This window comes from Rana temporaria, chromosome 6 (assembly GCF_905171775.1).
Source record: "Rana temporaria chromosome 6, aRanTem1.1, whole genome shotgun sequence".
Classification (NCBI taxonomy): domain Eukaryota; kingdom Metazoa; phylum Chordata; class Amphibia; order Anura; family Ranidae; genus Rana; species Rana temporaria.
In genome coordinates, this window is record NC_053494.1 from 127,310,818 (window position 1) to 127,321,277 (window position 10,460).

The 10,460-nt window shown below is 41.3% G+C and overlaps 1 protein-coding gene across 1 annotated transcript; it reads right to left on the reverse strand.

Moving 5' to 3' along the window:
• Positions 1–3,923: 3,923 nt before the first annotated feature.
• LOC120943797 (gamma-crystallin-3-like) lies at positions 3,924–5,633 on the reverse strand. The gene is made up of 3 exons (XM_040357343.1): positions 5,525–5,633; positions 4,401–4,643; positions 3,924–4,234 (listed from the first exon to the last, which is right to left on the reverse strand). Exons 1-3 carry the CDS (start codon positions 5,531–5,533, stop codon positions 3,959–3,961), a joined length of 528 nt encoding a protein of 175 aa, XP_040213277.1. The 5' UTR covers positions 5,534–5,633; the 3' UTR covers positions 3,924–3,958.
• Between the last annotated feature and the right edge of the window lie 4,827 nt (positions 5,634–10,460).

Sequence of the window (10,460 nt, forward strand, 5' to 3'; positions counted from 1 at the left end):
TGTTTGATAAAAAAATAAGAAAATAAGGTAGTCTTTAATGCAGATAACACAGCTGTTGACATTATTGCCTAACTCACTCATTGAATTTAAATATAAACAGCAGCTTTTAGGATAAATTTTAGGATAAATCTAAAGCACTAAATTTAACCATCCCAGGGTTTCAACAGACACATTTTAAATCTAATTTTCCTTTTAAATTGGCTATGGAGAACATTCTGTCCAGTGACGTCACCCAACCCCATTCATTTTCTTTACCGGCCCATTTATTCATTTTGTGGCCATGCAAACAAATGGGTGGATATAGCATGAAATCATTAACTAAGTGAAGCCATGGGTTTAATTATATTCCCATATATCAGAATTAGGGTTGACTGATACGGATACCAGTATATAACCGCTTATTGACCCTTAATTTACTCTAATCTGTCTTAAATAACTCTGTATTCTCCTCCATTTAATTATTATTTTCCTGCTGATTTTTTTTGTTCTCTTCTATTTTATAAAATATTAATAATTAAAAATGTTTTCTGCTTACTTTGCCTGTTAACCTCTTCCCTACTGGCGCATTGTAAACTGACGCCCGAAGAAACATTCCCTCCCTCCAGGCGGGTATCATATGATGTCCGCCCATGCTCGCCAGTCTCGTGCGGCGATGAGGGGTAAGGCATATCACCCTGACACAGCCCATCCCCGATCAGGCTAAAGAGCCAATGAAATTGGCTCTTTACCACGTGACCAGCTGTGATTGAAATGTCAAACAAACTCTGGTAACCAGCTGTTACTGGGTTCTCCTCTTCACACACTTATCCTGTGTGAGGAGGAGATTGCTCTAACAGCTAGTTACCGCCTACAGTGCACGCTAAAACATACTGATTGCCCATAAAAAAAGACTATCTGTCACCAACCTCTTTAGAGTACCTGTCATCAGCCCATCTGAGTACCTGTCACCAGCCCATAAAAGTACCCGAGTACCTGTCACCAGCCCATCAGAGTACCCGAATACCTGTCACCAGCCCATTGGAGTACTCGAGTACATGTCACCAGCCCATCAGTGTACCTGAAGACGTGTCTCTAGTCCAGAATACCAGAGTATCTATCTGCAGCCCATCAGACTACCCAAGTACATATCTGCAGCCCATCAGAGAACCTGAGTACATATCTGCAGCCCATGCCTCTTAGAATATACATTGGGGTATTTGCTTTCCAAAATGGGGTCATTTTGTGGGAAATTTCATTGTTCTGATGCTCCAGGGCCTTCAAAATTGTGATACGTCATCAGGAAATTCTATGTGTAATTTATGCTCCTAGAACACCTGACATCGCTCCCTGCATGTTGACTGATACGGATACCAGTATATAACCGCTTATTGACCCTTAATTTACTCTAATCTGTCTTAAATAACTCTGTATTCTCCTCCATTTAATTATTATTTTCCTGCTGATTTTTTTTGTTCTCTTCTATTTTATAAAATATTAATAATTAAAAATGTTTTCTGCTTACTTTGCCTGTTAACCTCTTCCCTACTGGCGCATTGTAAACTGACGCCCGAAGAAACATTCCCTCCCTCCAGGCGGGTATCATATGATGTCCGCCCATGCTCGCCAGTCTCGTGCGGCGATGAGGGGTAAGGCATATCACCCTGACACAGCCCATCCCCGATCAGGCTAAAGAGCCAATGAAATTGGCCTGTACCTGTACCTGTACCTGAAAGTACCTGTCACCAGCCCATCAGAGTACCCGAATACCTGTCACCAGCCCATTGGAGTACTCGAGTACATGTCACCAGCCCATCAGTGTACCTGAAGACGTGTCTCTAGTCCAGAATACCAGAGTATCTATCTGCAGCCCATCAGACTACCCAAGTACATATCTGCAGCCCATCAGAGAACCTGAGTACATATCTGCAGCCCATGCCTCTTAGAATATACATTGGGGTATTTGCTTTCCAAAATGGGGTCATTTTGTGGGAAATTTCATTGTTCTGATGCTCCAGGGCCTTCAAAATTGTGATACGTCATCAGGAAATTCTATGTGTAATTTATGCTCCTAGAACACCTGACATCGCTCCCTGCATGTTGAGCCTCTGTACATGGCCAGGCTGTGTAAAAGTCTCACACATTTGGTACCTCCATACTCAGGAGGAGTAGCAAAATGTATTTTGGGGTGTAATTTAAAGTATGCATTTGCTGTTTGTAAGAAATAACTTTTTTTTGTGTAAAAAATTGCAAAAAACAACAACTTCATTTCCCCAAAAATTTGGGGAAAAATTACAACTTCAAAAAACTCACCGTGCCTCTTACTAAATACCTTGGACTGTCTACTTTCCAAAAAGGGGTCATTTGGGGGGTATTTGTACTGTCCTGAAATTTCAGGGCCTCAAGAAATTAGATAGGCCGTCAGTACATCAGGTGTGATCAGGTGTGATCAATTTTAAATTATTGGCACCATAGCTTGTAGACTCTATAGCTTTGACATAGACTAAATAATATAAACTAATTTGGATTATTTTAAAAAAAAGATTTGTAGCAGTATACATTTTGGTTTACTCACTTATTTGCAACATTTTATAATAGAAACTCAAAATGTTATGCTCATTCATCACAAAAATAAAAAACCCAATGGTGATTAAATACCACCAAAGAAAAAGCTCTATTTGTTTGAAAAAGATGATAAAAATTTTGTTCGGGTACAGTGTTGCGTGACTGAGTAATTGTTATTGTGGGAGTGCTGAAAGCTGAACATTGCTATCAAAAGAAAGGGGGTAAAGGTGACTTGTATTGAAGTGGATAATATTTGTACACATTTAACATATATTTACACATTTTACATTGAAAAAAGTGCAAATAAAAAAAAAAAAACATTTATTTAATTTGTAAATAACTTTTCAATGCTTTGTACCATTGCTGAGAGATGAAGTATAAACAAATTAGTTGCGGTAGGTATCGGTAATTGGTATCGGTAAGTACTAAAATGTTGAGTTTAGGGTGCATCCCTAATCAGAATACCTAAAGAATACATTACTCAAGCAAAACTTTATATGGTAACAATGGGATTGGGGCGTCATTGACCAAATATGGTCATGTACTTATTTGGTTAATGACAGCACCTGAAATACCCTATTCCTTTAGTTACAATCACCTGTGGGGCTCAGCTGTCGTTCATGGTGAGCAGTCTGTTGTTTGTTGTGGGGCTTTTTTTTACATAAATTACTTTGCCACTGATGTTTATGTCTTTTTTTTTTACAAAAAAGTATCAGTGTATTTATTGTCAATTTGACTTTTTGTGAATGAGTAACAAAAGGTTACTCCTCCTTGGCAAGGTACTCCCCCTATGCCCCAGGTTGAGGGCATGTGGCCTTCTGCAAGACTGCAAGAATTATCTTATGCGAAGATAAAGGTAAATAGGTACTGCACAATACTTGCACTTTAACAGTGCAAACATTTCCAAGTTTAGTCCTAGATGTCAAACCCATTTGAGCTCATGTCAAGTAAACAATACATTAGATTATAGGACAGGTCAGTCCCAGTTATCATGGACATTTTAACGATATAGGTAGATCATGGAATACTGTTTTCTTTAACCCATGCGAGGGTGCACTGTGAATATTATACTGTGCAATTTAGTTTATTTTACTGTTGTGTTTTTTGTTAATGTGTATATTTGAAAAAAAACTATAAACAGATATAAAAAAAAAAAAAAGATATGGGTAGATATATAAACACAATTACTTCAAAAGATGTCATTTATGAAACGTACAATGATTTTATAAGTTGCCCCCCCCCCCAATCTAGTTCTGGCTATGAATGTGTGTACTAAAATGTTTTATAATTAGTTCTTGTGACTTTTCTTTTTGCAACATATCATTATATTACAATAATCAATGTAAATGAATGTTTATAAAGCATATAACAGACTCATTACATTATTTTGAATAATTTATTAAATGTACATAGTTAACTAATAGGAATGATGAAGACGTCTGATGGATCCAATTCTTGGGTCTGTGGCTCCCCAGTCAGTGTATCTTTTGTACTCTCCAGGTCTCAGGTAATATTGACGTCCTCTGTAGTTGGGCTCCTCATAGAACATCCAATATCCATCTTGTACATGGACAGAATGAACATCATGATAGCGGAATCGCTCATAGATATGAGGACAGTCTTCAGTGAACTCCATCATCTGACCTTTGAAGTCTTCTCTCTCATAGATCCTGATCCTAGATGAACCCTGATGCTGTAAGAAAAGTGGCCAATGCTTTAAAAAAGCTTAATTTAGATTTATCAGTTAGTAACATCCATAAAGATTTATAAAAGTATAGTGAACTTCCTCCATGATAGAAAATTATTTATTTAGATAAATATGGCTGTAATTAGAGATATTTTACAAATGAAATGTTTACCTGGGGGCTAAGACGACAAGACCTAATGGAATCATTATAACCCATCCATTGCTGGAAGTCAGGATATTCTCCTATGTGAAGAAAATACTGGTGTCCTCTGTAGTTTGAATGTTCATACAGGATCCAATTTCCACTTTCCACACGAATGGAGTTGCAGCGTCTGAAGTATGAGGACATATCAGGACATTCAGAGTTACACTCATAAGAGCGACCCTGGAAATTTCTGTCCTCGTAGAAGATGATCTGTTAAAGGAATGTATTGAACATAATTTTTTTCTGCTTTTCATTTATGGCATAATAAATATTTAATTTAGGTGGACAAAGGCCCCTTTAACACTGGCGGACCAATTGGGTCCGCCTGTCAGCTTTTTAGACAGACACGAATCATCAATTCCCCTGTTGGAGTCAACAGACATTTGTCTGTTGACACTCGCTGACACCCAATCCCACCCTATACGCTAAAAACAGATGGATGAGGGATCACATTGGATGTAAATGCACAGGCTGCCAGAGTCTTCCTGTGTGAAAGAGACCATAGTCCTTTAAAGGGGTTGTAAAGGTAAATGTTTTTTCACCTTAATGCATTAGGTGAAAAAACATCCGACAGTTGCGCCCCCCCCCCCCAGCCCCCGTTTTACTTACCTGACCCCTCGAAAGTCCCGCGCTCGTCCCCGTCATCCTTTTCGGTTCCCAGCCTTGCCGTTGATTGGCTGCACTGGATGGATTGAAAGTAGCGCAGCCATTGGCTGGCGCTGCTGTCAATCACATCCAATGACGCGGAGTGCTGGGGGGTGGGGTCGGTGGCTATGGCCGCCGCTGTACCACGGGAGCGCGCCCGCAAGAGCTTTCCACCATGCGCTCGCATGAAGGTGGAAAGCTCTTGCGGAGGGGGAGCCATGACAGCCGCTGAGGGACCCCAGAAGACATGGATCGGGGCCACTGTATGCAAAACTAGCCACACAGTGGAGATAAGTATAACATGTTTGTTATATTTATTTATTTTTATTTTAACTTTAGCGTCGCTTTAAAATGACTAAAAAGTAGTAAATAAAATTGTAATATTATAAAAAAAAATTAACAGACTTTTGTAGCCATATTTATTGATGTTTGGGATAGTATCTTACCTTCCCCATTATGCTTGTGTAGTCTTGTTCAGCTATGCTGTGCTGCTGCCGTCACATAGAGCAGAGGGCTTTATATAGTGTATGTCAAAGTCTGGTAAAGTCAAAGGTAATGCTGACATGGTATTACCTTTAAGCAGAATGTAGAGAAAGCTTTTCTAAGAATTTGCTTCACCCATTATACAACTATTAAAACAATCATAATCCCACAACGCTACATTTTTCACTTTTAGTTGAACACAATAAGCTGTGATTCTTTAGCTGGAATATTTACAAAGTGTCTTTGTGCATCATCATGTGATTTGCTTTTAGAAATTGCGAGTGCGCGTTAGGCACAACTGACTACCTGACCATTTTGTTCACCCAAAGTAACTTTACATTTAAAAAGTTACAATTTAACAACAGTGTGCTGACCAGATAAAATAACGTGTCACCACATCTCAGTGTACAGACACATACTGTATATGAAAATATATGTATATACAGTAAACCTATACAGTCATTGGGCTTCAATGCTGCAACATTTTACTTCTTTTCAACTTTTATTTAAAAATAATTCTACTGCTTTTTTATTTGTTTTATTGGATATCTATTCACTATGTCTTTTTAAACACTTCACATCCACACTATACCTAAAAGATGACTACACTGAAGAAATTACACATTGCTACAATGTAAAGTAGTGAGTGTACGGCTTGTATAACAGTGTAAATTTGCTGTCCCCTCAAAATAATTCAACACACAGTCATTTATGTCTAAATCGCTGGCAACACAGTGGAGTGCACTCCTAAGTGAAAATGTCTGTATTGGGCCCAAAGTGTCAATATTTTGTGTGTTCATCATAGTTTTCCAGCACTGCCTTAACCCTCTTGGTAATGGAGCTCACCAGAGTTACACAGGTTGCCACTGGAGTCCTCTTCTACTCCTTCATGACGACATCACACAGCTGGTGGATGTTAACAACTTAACAACCGCACTATAGCCGAATGATGGCTACAGTGGGGCTCGATGACTCTGGGAGGATGCACATTGACGTCCTACCGGAATCACGCTCCCACACGTCAAATGACAGACCGATCACTTGTAAACAAACTGCCTCATGTCCTGTTCCTCTCTCTGTACCCATCGGTACAGTCTGAGAGTAGAGATCGGGTGCAGCAGCACTGTGGGCTGGATCTTTAATGCCCACAGCGCTACTCTGTGCCCAATGCAGCCTCATCCATTCATCAATGCTCAGTCATCCCTCTGTCATACTCATCCATCCATCCATACTCAGCCATGCATACTCAGCAATACTCATCCATCCATCCTCAGCCATCCACACTCATCAATACTCATCCTTCCATGCTCAATCATCCATACTCATCCATCCATCCATGCTCAACCATCCAGACTCAGCAATACTCATCCATCCATCCATGCTCAGCCATCCACACTCTGCAATACTCATCCATCCATGCTCAGCCATCCACACTCAGCAATACTTATCCATCCATCCACACTCAGCAATACTCATCCATCCATCTATGCTCAGCCATCCATACGCAGCAATACTCATCCATCTATCCATGCTCAGCCATCTCATCCACCCCCATCCATACTCAGCCATACCTAGCAATACTCAACCATACCCAGCCACACTCAGCCATAACCAGCCATACTCAGCCATACTCAGCCATATCCAGCCATACCCAGCCATACTCAGCCATACTCAGCCATACCCAGCCATACTCAGTCATTTCTAGATTGTAAGCTCTAACGAGCAGGGCCCTCTGATCCCTCCTGTATTGAATTGTATTGTGACTATACTGTCTCCCCTGATGTAAAGCGCAAACTGTTGGCGATATATAAATCCTGTATAATAATAATAATAATAATACCCAGCCGTACTCCGCCGTACACAGCCATCCAAATTAGATTTGAGATATGTATGCCCCCTAGAACACCTGAAGGTGCTCCCTGCATGTTGGGCCTCTGTATGTGGCCACGCTGTATAAAACTCTCACACATGTGGTATCGCCATACTCAGGAGGAGTAGCAGAATGTGTTTGGATGTAATTTGTGGTATGCATATGCTATGTGTGAAAAATAACCTGCTAATATGACAATTGTGTGGCCAAAAAAATTGTGGGGAAAAAATTACAACTTCAAAAACTCACCATAAGTACTCTCGTGGCTTGTTAGGGTCTCAATAAATGAGATAGGTCATCAGTGCATCAGGTGTGATCAATTTTCAGAGATTGGCACCATAGCTTGTGGACTCTAGTAGCTAGATTCACATAGATGGCCGCAACTTTAAGGCGGCGTAGCTTAAGGCATTTAAGCTACGCCGCCGTAAGTTAGCGAGGCAAGTACATGATTCACAATATACTTGCCTGCTAAGTTACGGCGGCGTAGCCTAAAGCGGGCGGGTGTAAGGGCACCTAATTCAAATTTGTCTAAGGGGGCGTGTTTTATCATAATGAGGCTTGACCCGACGTAATTGACTTTTTTTTCAACTGCGCATGCGCCGTGCGCCTACATTTCCCAGTGTGCATTGCGGCTACGTCCACCGCACGGGCCTATTGATTTCGACGTGGATATAAACAACGTAAATCCCTATTCACGGACGACTTACGCAAACGACGTAAAAATTTCGAATTTCGACGCGGGAACGGCGGCCATACTTAACATTACTATTCCATCTATTTGATGGAATAACTTTAGGCCTGTAATGCGTTACGTAAATGGCAAAAATGTACTGCGGCGGCCGGGCGTACGTTCGTGAATAGGCGTATTTACTGATTTACATATTCTACGCCGACCGCAATGGAAGCGCCACCTAGCGGCCAGCCTCAATATTGCAATCTAAGATAGGACGGCGCAAGCCGTCGTATCTTAGATATGTTTAAGCGTATCTCTGTTTGAGAATACACTTAAACATAGGTCGGCGCAGATTCTGAGTTAGGTCGGCGTATCTACTGATACGCCGACCTAACTCTACCTGAATCTAGCTATATAACTTTCACAAAGACCAAAAATTATACACCAATTGGGGTTATTTTTGCCAAAGATATGTAGCAGTATAAATTTTGGCCAAAATGTATGAAGAAACATTACTAGTTTGCAAACTTTTATAACAGAAACAAAGAAAAATGCATACTTTTTTACAGAATTTACAGTCTTTACAGTCTTTTAGCGCAAAAAAAAAAAAACAGTGGTGATTAAATACCATCAAAATAAAGCTCTATTTTTGTGGAAAAAGGACAAAAATGTCATATGGGTACAATGTCGCACATGACTGAGTAATTGTTATTCAAAATGTGAGAGCACCGAAAGCTAAAAATTGGTCTGGTTAGGAAGGGGGTGGTCAAGTGGTTAAAGTGGAGGTTCCATCAAAAAAAACTATTTTGCTTTAAACTGTAGCTTACACCTAAAAAAAAAAAAATTTTTTACCCACCTTGAAATGCCTGTTGCTATGCGGTCCCACAAAATCTGCCTTCCTATCCACCTAGGATCCTGACGTCAGCTACCTCGGCTTCTAACAGCGCTAATGCTCCTGGGAAATGATGAGTCATTCAGCCGTGCACCCCCCCTGTGCCTCCCCTGTACTAGAATCGTGTTATTATGAGGCAGGAAGTGACTCGATTCCTTCAATATATCGGCGCCATTTTCAAACCTGGCATAGGCCTTTGTTTTCATCAGTACACACCGAGATTTCCTGCCGCCTGCACCGGAGAACGAGCGCACATACTGTGCTCTTTCAATTGCAATTTAACAATACAGAACTAAAGAATTCAGGAAATGTCTATCCTGTACGGTCCCTTCTTGTTGTTGATCTGTTGCCATCATAACAGCGTACACTTCTGCAGCCGACACTCGTTGCGATGGCAACCCAAGTCATTAATGGCGCGGCGCTGCAACAGTATTGCGCATACGCGAGATTGGGGCGGGACGGGTCTTTCGTTCGGGCGTGTTATCGCATCATCCCAACTAATCCAGGAAGTAACTGCTTGTGGGTTTCACATTGCCCACAAGCAAAATGGGAAATCGCAGGAACGCTGAGGAGAAAGAAATATAAGGTATTTATTTAATATAATTTGGCGGAACGGCGGGACTTTTAGATGTAGTAAGCGGTAATGTAAAGATTGAAAGAAAGATAAATGACAGGTCATATTTATAAAAATGTAAAAACGGAATGGAAACCCCGCTTTAAAGACCTTGCGGTCCTCCATCTTTCCTTTTACGGATGCCCCACAGATGCTCAATAGGGTTTAGGTCTGGAGACATGCTTGGCCAGTCAATCACCTTTACCCTCAGCTTCTTTAGCAAGGCAATGGTCATTTTGGAGGTGTGTTTGGGGTCGTTATCATGTTGGAATACTGTCCTGCTGCCCAGTCTCCAAAAGGAGGGGATCATGCTCTGCTTCAGTATGTCACAGTACATGTTGGCATTCATGGTTCCCTCAATGAACTGTAGCTCCCCAGTGCCGGCAGCACTCATGCAGACCCAGACCATGACACTCCTACCACCATGCTTGACTGTAGACAAGACACACTTGTCTTTGTACTCCTCACCTGGTTGCTGTCACTCATGCTTGACACCATCTGAACCAAATAAGTTTATCTTGGTCTCATCAGACCACAAGACATGGTTCCAGTCATAGGCGTGCGCACGGGGTGTGCCGGGTGTGCCTGGGCACACCCTAATTACTCTGCAGTATTTGTGTAGCTTCATGCCGCTGTCTCCCGAGATCTGCCTGGGCTGCTGTAAAATGCTGCATCCAGATCCAAGCAATGTGTACCCCGTGAGGCTGTATCCCATTGAGCAGATATTGGGGCTTGTAAGATCTGCTCAGTGTGTGACACTGTCTTGTAATGTATCTGTGTGCAGGGAGAGAAAGGAGCTGTCAAAATTTCAGCATTGATGTCGGGGTGGGTGGGGCCGAGCAGCTATCGAA